The sequence below is a fragment of the Physeter macrocephalus genome, chromosome 5 (genome assembly GCF_002837175.3).
Source record: "Physeter macrocephalus isolate SW-GA chromosome 5, ASM283717v5, whole genome shotgun sequence".
Taxonomy (NCBI): domain Eukaryota; kingdom Metazoa; phylum Chordata; class Mammalia; order Artiodactyla; family Physeteridae; genus Physeter; species Physeter macrocephalus.
Window position 1 is genome coordinate 88,076,762 of NC_041218.1, and position 19,817 is coordinate 88,096,578.

General features: G+C 36.7%; 1 protein-coding gene across 5 annotated transcripts in view; it reads right to left on the reverse strand.

Moving 5' to 3' along the window:
- The window catches only part of PHTF2 (putative homeodomain transcription factor 2), a 154,067-nt gene that overhangs the window by 54,458 nt on the left and 79,792 nt on the right, over nt 1-19,817 (reverse strand). For 3 of the 5 annotated variants that reach the window (XM_055085057.1, XM_028490146.2, XM_055085058.1), the window contains exons 6-9: nt 16,275-16,440; nt 15,115-15,348; nt 5,277-5,463; nt 3,268-3,423 (exon numbers count right to left, since the gene is read on the reverse strand). In XM_055085057.1, coding sequence (XP_054941032.1) covers nt 3,268-3,423; nt 5,277-5,463; nt 15,115-15,348; nt 16,275-16,440 — 743 coding nt within the window. The remainder of the gene's footprint in view (nt 1-3,267; nt 3,424-5,276; nt 5,464-15,114; nt 15,349-16,274; nt 16,441-19,817) is intronic. The other 2 variants (XM_024115951.3, XM_024115952.3) reach the window with 2 other exon arrangements.

Below are 19,817 nucleotides of genomic sequence, written 5' to 3' on the forward strand. Positions count from 1 at the left end.
CCGAACGCGCAGTCCCATCGGCCATGGCTCACAGGCCCAGCCGCTCCGCAGCACGCGGGATCCTCCCGGACCGGGGCACAAACCCGTGTCCCCCGCATCGGCAGGCGGACTCTCAACCACTGCGCCACCAGGGAAGCCCAGATATATTATTGATAATTAATTTATTGATATTAGAATGGGATACCAAATATATATTTAGTGTACTGAGATAGAGTATGTGTGGGAGGAGGGTTGTTTGAGGGAGAAGTAAAAATTTTCCAAAAGAGTTGAGCAGGAAAATGAAAAAAGAAAGAAAAAAAAATACAGAAAGAGAAAAGTGTAAAAATTAGTCAGCTTTCTTTCGTGAAAAGCACTCCAAAAATACTTCCAATTCACTAATGTCAACCAGAATATTTGAAGCATAAGCAGTTTTCATCACAACACTTTTCATTAGATAGCAAGACACAGACTGTATTAAGTAATCAGTAATTGCTAATCCAAAATTTTTGATAAAACTAGCTTATTATCTATAACTAATTTCTGATGCAGACTTGTTAATCAGATACAGAAATAAGTAATAGGATTAAAGGCATGACGACTGTTTAAGTGAAACTAATGGGTGATTTCAGGGATAAAGAAATATCTATAATTCTTTATTTTGTCAAATACTGATTAATAAGTGGGCCATTTTACAAATGTAAAATCTAAAAATTATTGCCTATAATTACTTACATTTCAAACAGAATTTTATCTGCAGTATTTAGTGGCCACTTTAAATTTCACTACAAATTGCTGAATTAAGCCAAAAAACAGGAAATTTTAGAACTGAAGAAAATAGCTCAAGTTAATAGCTCATTTAATACAATTTGTTCTGCTCATTTTGAATCTTTAGACAGATAGCTAAAACTAAGGATACAATCATATTAAGAAAGTTTATTTATTTGAACTGAAATAGATGAAGGGAATAAGCATTTATAACATAAATGCCTTGTGCCTGGCATTATGCATAATCTTACTTAAACTTAACAATCTGATGAGGCCAGTCTCCTTCCCTCCCCACTGTACAGAGGCAGAAACTGAGACTCAGGTAAGTTAAATAATTTTTCCAAAGTCACTTAAGTAGTCTGACTCCATGCCCATGGTTTCTTCACTATGCTTCCCATCAAATGCTGCCTTCATCAGATGAAAAGCTAATCCACAATAGGGAATAAAAATTGAAAGATACCTGCAGAGTTAAACAAAGCAAAACAGAGCTAGGAAACAGGACAAATGCTTAAACAGAGCTACCAGTTCCCCAGGACACCTCCTATATCTCAGTTAACCAAGTAATTCTACCACCATCTTCCCAACAAGAGACTGGAAGAAGCCAATCAGATATTGTAGATAGTAGAAAAAGGCAAGAAACTAGGGTGGGGGGTAGGGTTTGGGGGTTGAGGGGTAAGAGGGAGGAGGGTTAGGTGAAAGTCCAACACACTGAATGGCAAGATCACTACCTCATCCCCAACCCCCTTGGTGCCAAACACCATGACAGCGTGGTGTAATATCTACCACCCCCATGCCACCAGAAGACTGGATGATTCTTCCTGAAAAACTAAATGCCCCTAAAAAGTATATCTATAGATGCTCACATCTGGGAGGTTTACAACAAATGGCTGGGTCCCTGACCAGTACTCTTAAAGTGAGGCCCACCAGTCTTACCCCTGCACAAAGTGCTTCCCCAAATGATTTCTTTGTGCCTCACCCTAAAAGAAAACAGTATCACCAGTAATTTGAAGAGTATAGTAATAAATCCATATAGATGCAAAACAACACTACAGATCCTCTGTCTGAATTTTACTTATTCAAAGGAGGTTGTATTTTGCTTTTTCAATAAAAAATAAGAACTTTGAAGGTGGTTTGACTTGAGAGCAAAAAAATTTGGAACTGAAATACAGCTTTTTAAATATTTTCTAGTCTAAAGTTCCTCACTTCACAGATGAAGAATTTGAAGACCAGATTTTATTTTTAAGTAATCTTTTATATCACTTTTAAAAAGATTTAAAACAACCAATGCCTAATAGCTAATTATCAGCCTTACTTAGCTTGGAATCTGGAAGATTTTAAGAAACATTTATTTAAAAGTTAAGATTAGTAGAATAATGTTCTGCCCTTCAAGAATCTCAATATTTCAAAATATAGCTGCAAACCAAGAAAAGTAAAGATCAGGGGAGAGAAAAGTACCTCTAAAGCCAAGTAATTTATTCAATAGGAGAATGGAGACCTCCTTCTATAGGAGGTCCTGAATTTTTTCCAGGACCAAAAGACTTCTACCTGTGCATGGAATAAGACTTTGAATTTCACAAGCATGGTTAACTGGCTTAGGAACACTAAACGGTACATCAGATAATGTGGATGAAGAGGCAATGAGTAGACATACTGGCATTAGTGTCTTTCTAATGGCAGCCACTGAGAGAAGAAACAGCTGTAGTCACGTAGAAAGATTAACTAGAGATAAAACCACAAAGAACAGTGTACAAAGAAAGAGTAACTCTTCTAATCTTAAAACTCTTAAGCTATTCATATTCCAGCACAGCATAATATTAGATTTTTCGCAAGTTTGACCCTAAATCATCAAGAAAAAAATATATATTCTAATACAGTACAAAAAGAGTAGAAGGTAATGTTTATCAAAAAGTGACGTAAAAAGTAATTCATGTGCCTTCAAGCAAGACAATGTATTGTCCTTAGAATAAAATGTGAAAATACAATTGAATGAAATGTTTTTTCTATTTAAATATTTCAAGAGATACAATAACTTCAAGAGATGTGATAAAGTTGGAAAAGGGTTTGGAGAAAAACAGACATTAATAAAGAAAAACAGAATCAAAGAAGAGAAAGGAATTGAATTTTATAGCCTGGGCGACTTAACTGGTGACAGTAACATGAAGGAAGTCACTTAGAATAACTCTGCTACAATCTAGAAGTTATAAAGCCTTTCAAATCGTGGAAAAGAATAACACAGGAGTTCACAGATTGTCTCTCCAGGATCTTCTTTAAAAGGAAACAACAAACTCAATGTATGAGTCTTCAGAGATAATGCACAAAATGAATACAAGTGTGTGGCTATCATGTGTGAAATACATTAATCTAAAACTGCTCCTCTGTAAGTCCAGACCATATAACAGTACGATATCGAGATTGATGGGAAATATCTGTTATTTCAATAATCATAAACTTGTTGAAAAAAGTTTTAAATTAAAAACATACAAAATAGATATATATGTACAGATGCAGGGCCAAAGTATATACCTCATTAGGGTAATGTTTCTTATAATGGTGTGACTTTCTATTCCGAAGAATGCTCTCAGAAGTCCTGTCTGCATGACGGCGCAATGGGTATCCTGTTTCTGGACCTTCTTCACTGGAGACTTCATCAGAGACATTCGTTATTGTCCTTTGGGTATCCTAAGTTAGGAGTATAAAAAGAGAGTTGTTGGTAATTTCTGACTAACCTTGCAGCTTTAAAACTGCAAAATTTTAAATTATACATACATATACACATATACCTTCAAGTACCTCTAAAGATCTCAGAGTAATTGATTAGTACTACCTGATTTTCTAAAAAATGTCTTAAATCAGTGACTAAAGTAACTCAATAGTCATTTGTCAAATATTGTTCTATAACATTTCTGTTCACAAAAGGATCTGAAATGGCTTACAAAATTGAGAACATAAAATAGTATAAAAGCAGAACAGAGACCCTTTAAAGGAAGCTTGAGAGACCTAAAATGAATTACATTATTCTCACAAACCAAAAAATGCTATCAATCTTAAGACCAGCACTGATTTAATAATGGGTTATGAAGCAATGAGGAGGTGATTGGTAGCTGAATGAAACACATATCAGGCAGACAACACCATGTAAATATTGATTTTTTAGAGATAACCAGATTCCAGAAGTTCTGAAACTGAGAGACTCCAGAGCAGATATTTTACTGATACTTTCATGTTCCTCTTATATGACATTAGTAGGTAATACATACCTGGAAATGTGTTTGAAAACTGCATGACTAAAAACTTAATTTATTTGTTGACTGATGCTAGTGATGTGAGGCTCACATTACCAGAGAGTTAAATGCCTCAAAAATCTAAAATCAGAGTAAGGGACTCTGATTCATTGCTGCCCCATGCTATTTATTATATAGCTACAGGTACTGAAAATACATGTACTGTCAAGCAATAACACATACTTCACTCAAAATAGAGAATCCTCTTTTCTTCCTTTACTTTCCTCAACACACATGTTCATGCTTACGTTCCTAAATGTAACAAAGGTAACATCTTTTAATTTGACCATATATATATATTTTTGTACTGTAACAGCTTTTAAAGAATAAATTATCTGGGCTTCCCTGGTGGCGCAGTGGTTAAGAATCCGCCTGCCATCGCAGAGGACACGAGTCCGATCCCTGGCCCGGGAAGATCCCGCATGCCATGGAGCAGCTAAGCCCATGCGCCACAACTACTGAGCCTGTGCTCTAGAGCCCGTGCTCTGCAACAAGAGAAGCCACAATGAGAAGCCCACCCCCCGCAAAGAAGAGTAGCCCCTGCTTGCCTCAACTACAGAAGGCCCATGTGCAGCAACAAAGACCCAACACAGCCAAAAATTAAAAACAAACAAATAAACAAATAAATAAAATTTTTTTTAAAAAAGAATAAATTATTTAACAAAAAAACTTCAGGGAAACAAAGAGAAAGAAGATATTACATTAAGCTGTTTTACAATAAACCCAGGGTTTCTTCTGGAAAAGTAAACAAACAATTGTTATCCTTAACAAATATTTCCTTAGTAAGAATTTTTTTCAAATTAAAAACAAAACAAATGTGCTGACACCAAAGGTAACAAAGGTAGGAAAAACAAGGTAATATTTTCTTAGAGAACATTAATGGAAAACCAGGGTCCTAGTTCAGTGTCTAGAATAATTTAGATGTTCCATTTGAAATAAATTCTTACACACACACAGAAATGGGGAAATAAAAAGTAACATTTAACAAATATCAACTATAAATTATAAAGTGCTTTAACATTTCAGAAAAACTGGAGCCATCAATCAATTCAGAAGGCACCAAGTTATACTGGAAATCAGGTTTATTCACACTACTTTATCTGATTTTCAGCTTCATCAGTGTGATTTGTAAAGACTCACAGAATAAATTCTGGAGAAAAATACATATACTCAAGGGCAACTACTATGTCTAACTCACTTCCCATTAACTAACATAAAATCACACAAATTACTTTTAAAAATCACACTTACTTTGCTGGGAATGTTCCTCAGTGTTCCTGTGTTCCAGGTTGCCTCTTCTGGTCGAAGAGTTTCACACTGAGGTTCATGGCTTTGTACTCCATCTTCGCTGCTTTTAACAGTCTTTTTCCCATCAAGGGATACATAGCCATTGTCAGTCTCAGTTGATTTATCAATTGAATTTTTTGCTTTCTTTGATCTAAAAAGGAAAATATGTGAAGCTTGTTATGTGGACTTAGCTTATTTTGGATAGGTTACAAGCAGAAATGAGATCTGTTAATAATTAAATCTGGTAGTTATTTCTCAGCATTTTAATCACTACCTTATTTTTACAATAAATAATTCAGAAATATAATATCTATCATAAAAAGTAAACATGTAAATCAATGTCCTACTTCAGCTTATTTTATAAGTTTTAAGGTCTTACAAATAGTAATTCTAAGAGGCATGCCCTAACTTACCAAACAATTATTGGTCAAAATCACCTGGTCTGGACTTCCCTGGTGGTGCAGTGGTTCAGAATCCGCCTGCCAATGCAGGGTACATGGGTTCGAGCCCTGGTCCGGGAAGATCCCGCATGCCGTGGAGCAACTAAGTCCATGTGCCACAACTACTGAGCCTGCGCTCTAGAGCCCGTGAACCACAACTACTGAGCCCACGTGCCACAACTACTGAAGCCCGTGCGCCTAGAGCCCGTGCTCTGCAACAAGAGAAGCCACCGCAATGAGAAGCCCGCACACCACAACGAAGAGTAGCCTCCGCTCGCGGCAACTACAGAAAGCCTGCGCGCGGCAACGAAGACCCAACACAGCCAAAATAAATAAATAAATAAATAAACTTATTTTTAAAATGATTAAAAAAAATCACCTGGTCTTTGAGCAAAATCTAGGATCAAAATTTTAGCGATTTTATTATGGTTAATAATATATTTTTAAGGTCTTATTTTTTTAAGAACTACCTCAGGAATTATTAAGTTGCAATTAGTGGTTTAACTTAGTTTTAATACTCTCCTTTACCCAAATACTTTACCATTAGTATGGATACATAAATATCTCTGATAAATTCATTTTAATATACAATGGAGACACAGGACCTTTTGTAACACAAAAGCACAAGAAAAAAGGGAAAACTGTGTACAAGATTCTACATAATGGAAGAAGTAAAAACAAAGAACACAAAGAAAAAGAAGTAACCTCTTTCATCCACTGAAATACTCTAGAAAAAATGTTAGTAATCATGTAGTTCACAAGTACCTAAAATACTACAATTGAGGTTCTTCATTTATAGGTATTAAGTTTTTCTCAATACAAAAAATATAACATGGAAAATAATAAACCATTTGATTAATAGGCAAATACTTGAAGAGTCCTCTTCAGAGACTACAGTGGGTGAAAGAATGGCTATCCAAAAGAAATATTAGTAGAAACATAATGTAAATCCCACATAAAATTAAAATGTGCTCAATGCAGGTTAAGTCTGTCATAAAACATTACTAAAAAGCAATTGTATTTAATAATATTTAAATAAATTCCCTTGAATTTTCTCCAAAGTATCAGTTTTGCAAGACAGGAAAAATAAAACTAGTATATTGCCTTCAGGCAGGTCAAAAAACAAAAGGACTTTCAAATGGGGAAAAAATGTTATCTTCAACACTACAGTTACTCAGTTCTATTGGAATCCATCAGAACTGTGCAGGACCTTAGAATTCATCTATGCTAAATATTCATTTTGGAAACAAGGAATCAGAAATATAAAGAGGTCTAGGTGACTTATTTAAGGTCACATAGCCAGTTAGAGGCAAAGCTGACATTAGAACACAGACCTTCTGACTATGAGGTTAATTATATTCTCCACACTACCTCCAAATGCCCACTCTCTGGGAAACTGCCTGTTAGGATTTCTTCTTAACGCACTCATCAAAGCCTAGAAAATTTCCGTCTCGTACAAGCAGGCCCCTTTCCTTCCTGAACTTCTCCTGCAAGACTACTAAAGCGGACAGACAGTCCATATCTCCCATATGCTCTACAGAGCTCTGATGCTTTCTGGTCATGAAGAACACACCTCAGCAAAAGTCTAATCTTCTGACCCTTTTCTTTCTATATTACCCTAGAGGCATGGAGAGACTAAGGAAATGAGCCATAGAACAAAGATCATTTAAGAGTGGCAGAGGAGGGAGGACAAGGAATTACAGAGGAGAAAGGGCAAAAGAGAAAAAAAAAAAGGTGCAGAAAACACCTGGGACCTTCTCTGCCTAGAGAAGAAAGAGATAGAAATGCCAATTATTAACTGTTCCCTTTACCTCTCCCTTGAATATTGTGCAACATGTAGATGTGGAAAAAGACCAAGGGAAGTGAAGTTACTTGATATCTTAAAAATGTGAGAAACTCAAAGACAGTGAAAGTGTGTGCTGGAAAGGTACTTACGAAGCTTCATGGAAACTGTACTGGGCTGGAAAGGGAGGGGGAAGGTGGTGAATAAGGTGAAGGAAGACTGAAAAGTTGATAGAACAGAGCCATTAATCAGCCAGGATATGCAAGAAGAGAAATTTATTTGGGAAGAAAGATAGAATGTTGGACCTTAAGTGCCTGGGAACATCCTGAGAAAGATCAGTAAGCAGTTGATAACACAGGCCTAGAAGCCAATGGTCAAAGCAAAAAAAAAAGTAGCTGTAAACTTGCAGAGTGAACCAGAACCCTAGAGGGCCAAAAGATACGGGCCTAGTGAAAAGGGCTTTGAATCAGCCATGATAATGGCTGCTTTAAGAATTTTTCTAAGGGGAATGTATTCTTTCCTTACCAGGACAGAGTAAAGACTATGTTAAGCCAGGGGCAAGAGTACTAGTAGCACTTGTTCCATTTACCTTTCGGCTATCTCCTACTTCCTCCCTACTTCCTTTCTTCCTTATCTCTGCCTCCTTCCAATCTTCTCTGGGTTGTTTCTCTCTCCCAATATCTCCTCGAAGTACAAGTAACACTATCAGAAGATATGAACAGCAAGTTACTAAGCTACAGTAGCTATCTGATGCTTCTCTTCTGCTAAGTGCAGATAACTTGCAAACCAAGCTGAAATAACAAAGAAAACACTAAATGTAAGTACCAACCTCAGAGTTTACAAAGCAGTTCAAAATACAAATCCAGGCAGCTTGGCACTGGCTGGTAATAACAGCACTTGGAAAAGCATTGTTGGAATGGAACAGCAGGAGCAGCCCAGCAACAGCCAGTAATGGCAACTCATTTGAAGGCAATTTTAGGGCAGGGGGCCAGGTGCAGCCCAGAGGGGATGGGAGATGGGCTACATACAGAGGATTAATTGAATAAGTATACTGAGGACAATAGGAACCAGATTTTTCAGTGATAGAGAAGATATAGAGAGGAGAAAAGATAAAATGAACTCCGTGATATTGTATCTGAATTGGAACTACCACTGCAAATTCATGGCTTATATCTAAAGAAATATAAATATAAAAGGACATGCACACACACACACACACACACACACACACACACACACACACACTTTCTAGCTCTGTCCACTGAGAAGGCCCCAGGGTAGCAACACCACAATAGCAATGAGTGTATCCAGCATTCAGATCTTGGTTTCTACGTACCACTCTCCTTGAAGAAGTGACTCATTCCAGGCTTGAGGCAGAGGAAGTACAAGTTGAAGCTGGAAACATTTTGTTGTGCCAGAAAGTAAGGAAGGCTTCAGAGAATGATAAGGACATGCCAAAAAGACAAAGAAACTGCTCAAAGGGGCTCCCCTGGCCAAACTGAAGCCAATCTAATATCAAAATAAATAATGACAGCAACAAATTGAAAAAAATAGAAATCCATAAGTAAATAATTAAGGGAAAGCTCTTCCGTAAAGTAGAATGCCAAGTAATAAATGTAGAAGGAATGATAGAGTTAGAAAAATTACCATTTGCCAACCACCATAATAATAATTCAAGTAAGAATCATCAATGGACACTAAAACCAGAAGGTGAAGGTGGGATGAGAAAGAGGTTATTTTTATAGTTAATGTATCTCCACATAGGACATTTGTTGATTATAAAGGAAAAAAAAATAAATTTACAATGGAGAAATATAGCAGACACTATCTTAATCGAATGATTCATATAAATATCACTAGTAGGGGAACAAATCTACATAGTTTGCCACCTGACAGGATGCAATGATATTGCTGCCAAAAATGCATAACTGGGTTTAATTATAAAGAAATATCACACTACTAACTCTGGTATGCTGCTCAATGTTGAACAACCAGCTATCCAGGGGTAAAAAGCTCTTGTTTATAGTGTTCCCTTATTTCCATGGTGTAAATAATCCTACCACGGCCAGTTTCAAGTACAAACTGACAACACTGAAGACAGCACTGGGAAGATATACACATATTCAGCTCTCACAAGTCACTTGGAGCTAGATCCAGAAAACCACCTGCATAAACCCAAATTAATAGACATTCTACAAAGTGACTGCCCTGTCTCTTCAAAACTGTGAAAAACATGAAACTTGAGGAAAGACTGAAGTCTGTCCCACAAGGAAGGAGACAAGACATGACCCCTGGATGTGGCACATGATCCCAGATTGATCCTTTTGCTCTAAAGGATATTAATAGGGACAATTAACAGAATTGAACTGGGTCTCTGGGGGAAAGATATATGGGAGTTCTTTGCACTGTTCTCTCAACATTTCTGTAAGTTTGAAATTGTTTCAAAATAAAATTATATATTTTTAAAGGTACAAACTGATTACTTTAGATCTGAGCATCAGGGACATGCTGACAGGAGAAAATGTAGGAGAGCTAAGTTCTAATAAAGCAGGTTAAAGAGGGTCAAAAATTGTGACTGCTCCAGGCAAGGTTTAGTTTTACCACTGATTGCTATATCATTCATATTGTCATTAATTGCTGAAAGTAAGAACTTCACAGAATTATATTAATTTCTCAAAAGGAACATAGGTTACCAAGACTCATATGTTTAAGTAATTCTTCCCATTCCCCGACAAAAGGGGGTAAAATTATTAGGGAAAGACAGTGGGAGTGAGAGATTTATTTTTTAAATATATATATTGTGAAATTCTACTTAGAGTATATTTTTTAAAGGGAAGTTACTTCTATTTAAGTGAACTTAAAAATATGTAAAAAAAATAAACTGAAGTGAGCTAAATATTTTGATTTTTTTCCTTTCTTTTTTTGGGGGGGCAAGGGATCATTTAATAGAATTTCCTCCTTCTCAGGGGAGAATTTAGTGGGTTGTTTTTTTTTTTGTAATTGTATTTTTTTTTTTTTTACAGCATAGTGATTCAATATTAACAGCACTTTTATTTTAAAATAAACACATGATTCTAAATCATCATTCCGTATCAAAAACAAAAGCAGGATAGAAAGAAGCTGGTTAGGAATTATTGTCCTACAATATAGAAAGAAATGGTGTTTTTTAGTTTTATCCACAGAAAGATCTTACCTTTTGATAGCTACACTTTATGCATATAATACACTCACTTAATAAAACCAGAGTTAACAATAGTTTCTTAGACCAACCCAAACACTATGAGTCACAGGCACCTGGGCAGTGAGGTTAGTAGTATGTTGAAAATGGAGACATACAAGTCTACCATGATTTTACGTATTCAATGATAGAAGCAGTATTTCCTGCATTTGGATTTTTTAAAAATTGAAGTAGAGTTGATATACAATATTATATTAGTTTCAGGTGTACAACATAGTGGTTCAGCATTTATATACTGCTGCACTGGATTCTGAACAAAAAGCATTTGCAAAGATACAATGTGCAATTTCACTGCCATGGTCATGGCTTATAGTTTTATAACTAGCTAATAACTAATTAACACTTGAATCTTTGGATGGCATGACCTGTGTAAAATTTTCTTTAAAGTATTACGCTTGACATTCAAGAAGGGTAGCTCTATGTCAAAAATACTCTTAGGAGGACATGACTTTACATGTAGTATAACTACCCTAGTTCCTTTGTGAGATATAGTGAGAGACAATTTCTTTTCTAAAAAAATGCAAATAAATGTACAATCTACACCATAAGTAAATCATAAAACTGAATTTTTTCACATAAAAACTTTAGCCAAAAAGTTAACACAACTTTTAAAAACTTACTAGCTTATAAAATATCAAATGTATTGTGTCAAACACGAAAACTACTGTGTTTCTATATTTAAAAACCTAGTCACGTAATCAAGAACACTCATGATACTCTGTCCTGCCATGGAAAAAACGTTGGAAGTATTTGTTGGTGCTCTCAAAAATATCCAGAGGTATACAAATTGAGCCAACTGAAGATCATCCTTTCAGTATTAAAGGACATTAGAGTTGCTAGGGGGAAGTTAACAGTAGCAGATAACTCTTGTTCTAGAACATAGTATGAAATTTCTGGCCTTGCCCTCATTTGCACAAGGTTAGGAATCAAGGAGGAGAGGAGGTTAGAGAAACAGAATGCATAAAATCTCAGATATAAGAAAATGACACAGGGGCCTATATATAACCATCACTGCTATCTGGAGCTATGCATACACCTTGTTTACATGCTAACATAGCCCTTCAAAGACTTTTGGGATCCTATGTTTCTCTAGGTACCCTCTACCACACATAAGTTTGAGAGGTGTGTACTAAATTGGGTTTATTTATAGTACCTGTAATCTTTCTAGGACCAGTCCAACTCTAAAATACAGTAACTCTAGCAAATTTAATAAGTTACCTAGTTGTGGCCATAAGATAGTCTTAAAAATCTGGGATATACTGGCATTTACACGGTCTTCATCCTTTCTGTGGAAGACATCCAATAGACCTTCACCCAGTCTATAGCTTCAATTACTGAACTTTTTAAACTACAGTCAGTAAAAACCAAATTTTAATCCCTGTATCAAAAAATTCTGGTGGGACTGCATAAAATTTTAACTTATATTACGCAGTATACTCCATTCTGTGAAGAAAATCAATTTATTGAATCTAATTTTCACTTTAGTGTTAAAAACAGCAAATATGGAAGCTAAACAGAAAAGAAATCTTCAAGGTAGGTCACTCACGCATAGGAATTAACAAGTAACCTGGTTTTATTCTGATATCTGTCTCTAATTCACCAAGTCAATTTATATAAGTTACTTTTTCTACTCAAAAAAGAGCATAGTTTCTACTGACTTTGTTTTAATGATATTGTAGTCATCAAATGAATCTTAAAGGACATGAAAGAGTACTTAGGATCCATCTGAATTTTGAAATAAGTATTACGCTGAAGAGGTGTAAAATCTACTCTTTTAAAAATTTATTTATTTATTTTTGGCTGTGTTGGGTCTTTGTTGCTGTGCATGGGCTTTCTCTAGTTGCACGAGCGAGGGCTACCCTTCATTGCGGTGCACGGGCTTCTCACTGCTGTGGCTTCTCTTGTTGCAGAGCACTGGCTCTAGGCGCCTGGGCTTCAGTAGTTGTGTCTCACGGGCTCTAGAGTGCAGGCTCAGTGGTTGTGGTGCGTGGGCTTAGTTGTTCCGTGGCATGTGGGATCTTCCCGGACCAGACGTGAACCTGTGTCCCCTGCATTGGCAGGCGGATTCTTAACCACCAGGGAAGCTCCACAATCTAGATGTAATTCTTCCTATTTAATCTTTCTAGCAGCAACTATAATTATGCTAATTTAAGACAATTAACTGATATTAAAGGGCTAAATCCTTAGGAAATACGGTTGATTTCTACATCTTTTCTAATTGATACTTTGCCTTAGTTTTCTCAGGTTTGTAGAATTCTTTTACAATAATTCCCAATTTTTTTCAAATAAGAAATACTATGCCTTATTTTAAAAAGAATAGTTTTACCTTGAGAATGAAATGTACTTAGAGATGATAATAAGTAGGGCCTTTCTAACATATAAATACAGGATGTTAATTAAAAATAGTAGTTTTCGGGCTTCCCTGGTGGCGCAGTGGTTGCGAGTCCGCCTGCTGATGAAGGGGATGCGGGTTCGTGCCCCGGTCCGGGAAGATCCCACATGCCGCGGAGCGGCTGGGCCCGTGAGCCATGGCCGCTGGGCCTGCACATCTGGAGCCTGTGCTCCGCGAAGGGAGAGGCCACAACAGTGAGAGGCCCGCGTACCTCACAAAAAAAAAAAAAAAAAAAAAAAAAAATAGTAGTTTTCATTCTAACATCTAGAAGACCATCAAGTCACCAAATACAAAGCTTAGATATTTGTCGGGTTATGCATCTATTTTCTTATCAGTTATGCTAATTCAGATACCTTAATGGAAGTATCCAGCTTTTCAACTTGTTATCACCAGAAACAATTTTAAGTCTCAGTTGATATTTCAGTTTAAGCCCTTTCTGATTTATCACAGCCTGAAACACCAAGACATCATCAAGATTCCAGAACTCAGTTTAGAACTTCTAAAACTAACATTTTTCTTAAGATCTTTTTGTACCCAATATTTAAAACAGTCTCATTCATATGCTGGCAAACTAGGTCCCAAATGAGACAGCTGAAAATGCTGCATCTTTAAAAACATTTAGATTATAGTTGTCATGATTAAAGGGAATAAATCCAAAGGGATTTAGCCATTATAATATCAATTACTAGTAGTCAAGGTCATGCTACAGCCCCAAAAGAGGAAAATTAAAGTCTGAAACTCATTTGACTAGAGAAACATGGTAGAATTCTAAAGGCACCAACCTATTAATTTAGGAGGATTCTGAATAGTACATAATAATACAACACCAGTTTCAGACAACAAAAACAACTAAATGATCCCCCCAAAGCAAAATATATCCACTATACTATTTATAATTGCTTAACAGAAAGTCTTGAGAAATGTTTAAGAAATTGACTCTGCAGTGATAAAACTATCATATCTTTACTGTCAGAAAGCAGAGCTATTTATATACATTATTAAAAAAGACTAACAAAGAGAGAGAGAGAGACAAAATCCAACCCAAGTTAAAAACAAAACAAAACAGGGATTTCCCTGGCCGCCCAGTAGTTAAGACTCTGTGCTTCCAATGCATGGGGTGCGGGTACGATCTCTGGTTGGGGAACGAAGATCCCACATGCCAGCACGGTGCGGCCAAAAAAAACCCCACAAAAAGCAAAAAACAAAATAAAACCTGTATCTTCTCTGGAAGAAGACTAAGTGGCTGAAAAAGTCAGACAATCAACTTAATGCCACATTACTGCAAACTATCAGTATTAAAATTTGGGAAAATTTCCCCCCAAATTACAATCAATAAGAATATGCCATGATACAACTGCTTAATTGTATAATGCATGATCAACGTTATCATATGAGCACAATCACAAACTGATAAAACAGTGATATTAGCAGAGAAGTTAACAAAAGTGACCGTAAATAGTTACTTGCAGTATCCCTTTTCTTAATTTATTAACTTAGCAACTTTCATCAGTTTTGGTAAATTTTTATTATGGTACAAACTAAACAAAAAACCCAAAGTACAAAAACAGAATTTCATATTATAGTATATATTTTATTCTTTCAAATAACAATACCTGTATGTTTTATTTTAGATAATTGAGGCTAAAAAAAGTCATACAACTCACATGCCGTCTTAATAAAGCCAATTTTACCTATAGTGCCAATAAAAATAAAATACCCAATTTAATAGAAATAAAATAGTGCTTGAGAAATCACAAAAGAAACTAAAATCAAAAAATCCTAACTGAATATACTTTGATGGTATATATTCATTCTCATATAGATGCATTTACATATATATCAAAGTAAATTTTTATGGTCTCTATTTTTTCATTACCTATAGCATTATAACTTATCAAAATAAAATCCATAATAGGGCTGTCATATTTAAAGTCATTAGTACTCATTACCTGAGACTGGAGTGCCAGAAAAGGGATAGTGCATTTCTATGCCATATGAAGTCTTGAATAAATACAAACCCCGATAAAAAGAAAGCAGCATGCCAGAGATCTCTGAAGACAGCGCCAACGCTGTAAGCGGTGCTTGTACCGTGGCTCTGAACTGCTCCCTCCTGTGTGTTATCTGTGGTACTAGAACCATCTCCTTCCCTATGTACTTCCAAATGGGCTGCTTTTCTTAATTTCCTTCATTAGAAGAGATTAAGAGTGGAAGGTAGCTTTAAAATTTTAACAACCACTTTCTCGGTAGTACATTTATAAATTTGGTAAACATAAACACAGGAACTTTAATACACAGTAAAATTCAGATTGCTGGATAAAAGTTATGCCAAATATTAAGTATATATTCAAGACCAATTTCTATAAATGTTAAGGTATTGTTCCTTGCTCATATTGACAGGTCAGTGGACATTAGGTTGTAAGGACAGCATTGGACAGATATTAACAAAAGCATTCCTTCCCTATTTGAATGCCACCTACTGGCAGATGAAGAAAGAAGAAAATTTAAATTGGAGAGAATTGTAATCTGTGTGATCAGCAGTGCTATTTATCTAATGAGGTATTATTATTTTTCAAAATAAAGAGGGCTTAAATCTCAATATCCCAAAACTGCAAATGTCACAATCTCTTAGCAACAATATTCAAAAGAGGAATTGCTCCCAAAGACCCTTAAAACAGAACTCCATTGTGCTAAGTGGTCAGTAAGACTTGCTCTGCTTACTTAGTCAAAGGGCAATATTAAACAGCTTCAAATGACATTTAATAAATGGAATTTAGCTGAAAATTTTCCCTGACTTTTGTTTTTGCCAAAGTACAAGATTTTGTAAACAGTGGGAATTATTAGCAATGCCAGCTACCGTGTATTCCCTACACTGAAATTAAGTGCCTCAGCAATGAGCTTCAAGAAAGAAAACAAAAACAAAAACAGGTATGGGGTCTCAAAATGGCTCTGAAGCAAATAACAGAAACTAAATCATTCAGTAGCTGATTCTGAAGCTCACTGCTTTATTTGAAAAAGCAACTTTACAAGATAACATTTTATTCAAGTCAAGAACAAGCCTGGATTCAAATTATAAAAATCTACAAAAAGATCACTTTTAAACAGACAGTACCTTCTTCTTTTACCTCCTGTACTTAGCGGAGGTTTGGGTGTTCTCGTTGAAACAATCTGGCAGTGCACAGTTCCCAGGAGCAGCATCAGCCATATCGGCCCAATCACTTCCGTCAGAGGTATGCTATGTGGGCTAGAAGCGGAACAGAATAATACTATTGCGGCAACTATAAAAAGGGAAAGAAAATACATTTAATTATAGATCTGACAGTCACTTCCTCAAAACTTTAAAAACTGCTCTAACATTGTTCCTTGCCAGATAATTTTTCTAAATTTAAATGAGTCTAAAAGTTACTCCAGACAAGCTCTTTCAGACTATTTTATTGTTTGCCCCTGGCTGACCATGCCATTCAGAAATAAATTCTTGGAACAGGGTAACAGCCAACATGATCTCTAAAGTACACACTTAATACTGCAATGAAAACTAGACACATAAATCTAAAGGCATTCTTGATAAGATCACAGACACCCTCCTCAGTTTAGAGGAAACGGGGGACATATAAAGAAATAATTAAAACACCTGTAATGGACTGAATTGTGCCCCCCACCTCCATTCCAAATTTTGAAGTCCTGACCCCCAATGTGACTATCTTAACAGATAGGGCCTATATGATGTAATATATGTATTGATGTAATAAAGGTTGAATGAAATCATAAGGGTAGGGCCTTAATCCAAAAGGACCAGTGTCCCTATAAGAGAAAGAGATACAGAAATCTCTCCCAGCTCATGCACAGAAGAAAGGCCATGTGAGGATACGGCAAGAAGGTGGCCGTCTACAAGCCAGGAAAAGGAACCTCCAACAGACACCAATCCTGACAGCACCTTGATCTTGGACCTCCAGCCTCCAGAACTGTGAGAAAATAAATTTCTGTTGTTTAAGTCCCCCAGTCTGTAGTATTTTGTTATAGTAGCCTGAGTAGACTAAAAGACTGTGATACATAGGAAAGATATGTAATTAAACTGGAGGTTTATGAAGGAATTCTGATGACTAACTCTCAGAGTTAATGTAACTCTGAGAGAATAAGTAGTTGATAAAGTACATAAAAGGAAAAAAGGGCTACCCAGGCAAAGAGAGTTACCCCAAAAGCATATAGGTTACCAAAAAAAGGCACAGAATGTTTAAGAAAGAGTAAAGAGCTAATTTAGTCTGGTTAAAATTGGGGAGAAATTCAATAAGAGACTGACTGAAAACTTGGCTTTTTATCTTGAAGGCAATGATAATTAGGAAAATTTAGAACTTAAGAGGCTGGTTTGGATTTGTAATTTAAAAGGTAAATGGACAGAAGGTAAAAGACATAAGGGCATGATAGAAGCAAGAAGTAGGGATGGAGCTGAGAATACATAGTTGAGATACTTAAAAGGCATGTGACTGAAGTGAAAAACTGTAAGTAGTTATATAAACCCAGTCTGACTGCAAATGATTCTTCTACTCTTCAGGAGACGAAGGTGGGATAGAGAATGAGGACAGAACTCAGAGCACTATACCCTACTCAACATGCAAGGAGGTGGAAGCACAGGGGTTTCTAAAGGCACTAGCAGACTGCTGAGGGTCATTAAGGTCATATCACAGCTTTGTCACTGGCTACGTAACTTGGAACAGGTTAAGTCACTTTTCATTTTTAATATTTATTTATTTAGGCTGTGCCTGGTCTTAGTTGTGGTACACGGGATCTTTGTTGCAGCATGCAGGATCTTTAGTTGCGGCATGCGGGATTTTTAGTTGCAGCATGCAGGCTCTTTTTTTTGTCATTATTGTTATGGCATGCAGGCTCTTAGCTGCGGCTTGCGGAATCTAGTTCCCTGACCAGGGTTCGAACCCGGGCCCCCTGCATTGGGAGTGCAGAGTCTTAACCACTGCACCACCAGGGAAGTCCCTAAGTCACTTTTTTTTTTTTTTTTTTTTTTTTTGTGGTATGCGGGCCTCCCTCTGCTGCGGCCTCTCCCGATGCGGAGCGCAGGCTCAGCGGCCATGGCTCACGGGCCCAGCCGCTCCGCGGCATGTGGGATCCTCCCAGACCGGGGCGCGAACCCGGTTCCCCTGCATCGGCAGGCGGACGCGCAACCACTGCGCCACCAGGGAAGCCCCCTAAGTCACTTTTTAAACTAAGCTTTACTAGAAGAGTGTTCAGAGTTCAATCCTTATACACACTAATAATGTTAAACTTCAGTTTGGAACTGAAAATACCTCTTTTTCATGCCTGATCTAAGCTGTGTTCCCTAACCATAACCCTATTTAATTTAGGCAAGCCAGTAAGTGAATTTCAGCCACAATATGTGAACTAGTTACACTGCAAACTTGTTTGCCTTCAAATACTAGAAAGCAACAATATCAAAAAAGCACAATGCACAGTGGTTATAATGAATGGTACTGATTAATTATCACTCTAATAAGCAACTGCAATTTCTGACCACTTTAGAAGAAAGTGTTCTCCTCTAGGTAAACTAGATAGCCTTAGAAGATAACTACAAGTTCACTTACTCTTATGTATATAAGATATACCCTGGCTTAAAAAAAACAACTTTACCTAAATAGAAGTCTTTCATTTTTATTGTATTTTCATTTACTTAAAAGATATTATCTTTTACTTAGCGTTTGTTGATAAAACATATTTAAATAATCATTCAGGATTATGATTGTGTTTTTTAAAAAAATAAAAGACATTAAAGAGACTGAAAGGGTACCACCAAACTAAAATCGTTGCTTTGTTAGAGTGATGGAATGTGAGCGGCCTCTTCTTTTAGGCTGCAAGCGCTTGAGAGCGCTGGGCAATTTGTGCTGCGGGCTGCTGTGATGGGAGGCAGCGTCCCAGAGGTGTGACGCATGTGGCTCAAGGTCAGACTGCCTGGGCTTGACCTGGGCTCTGCTACCCTTGGTGACTGTGTGGCTTTGGGCCCTTGGGTCCTTCAGGTCCTGTGTCTATAAGCTAGACATAATAATAGTACCCATTCTTCACTGGGTTGTTGTGAGTATTAAATGAGTGTCTGTGAAACGCACTTAGAACAGTACATGGCATGTAGAATTTCAATACAGAATGAGGACAGTCTCAGAACCCAAAGGTTAAGAGGAAAAACAAAAACAGTGCTGAGAAAGGAAAAATGAACTTCAAGGCTGCATAAAAAAAAGACTGGTGTGCAGTCAGAATGGCCATCATAAAAAAATCTACAAACAATAAATGCTGGAGAGGGTGTGCAGAAAAGGGAACCCTCTTGCACTGTTGGTGGGAATGTAAATTGATACAGCCACTATGGAGAACAGTATGGAGGTTCCTTAAAAAACTAAAAATAGAACTACCATATGACCCAGCAACCGCACTACTGGGCATATACCCTGAGAAAACCATAATTCAAAAAGAGTCATGTACCACAATGTTCACTGCAGCTTTATTTACAATTGCCAGGCCATGGAAGCAACCTAAGTATCCATCAGCAGATGAATGGATAAAGAAGATGTGGCACATACATACAATGGAATATTACTCAGCCATAAAAAGAAACGAAATTGAGTTATCTGTAGTGAGGTGGATGGACCTAGAGTCTGTCATA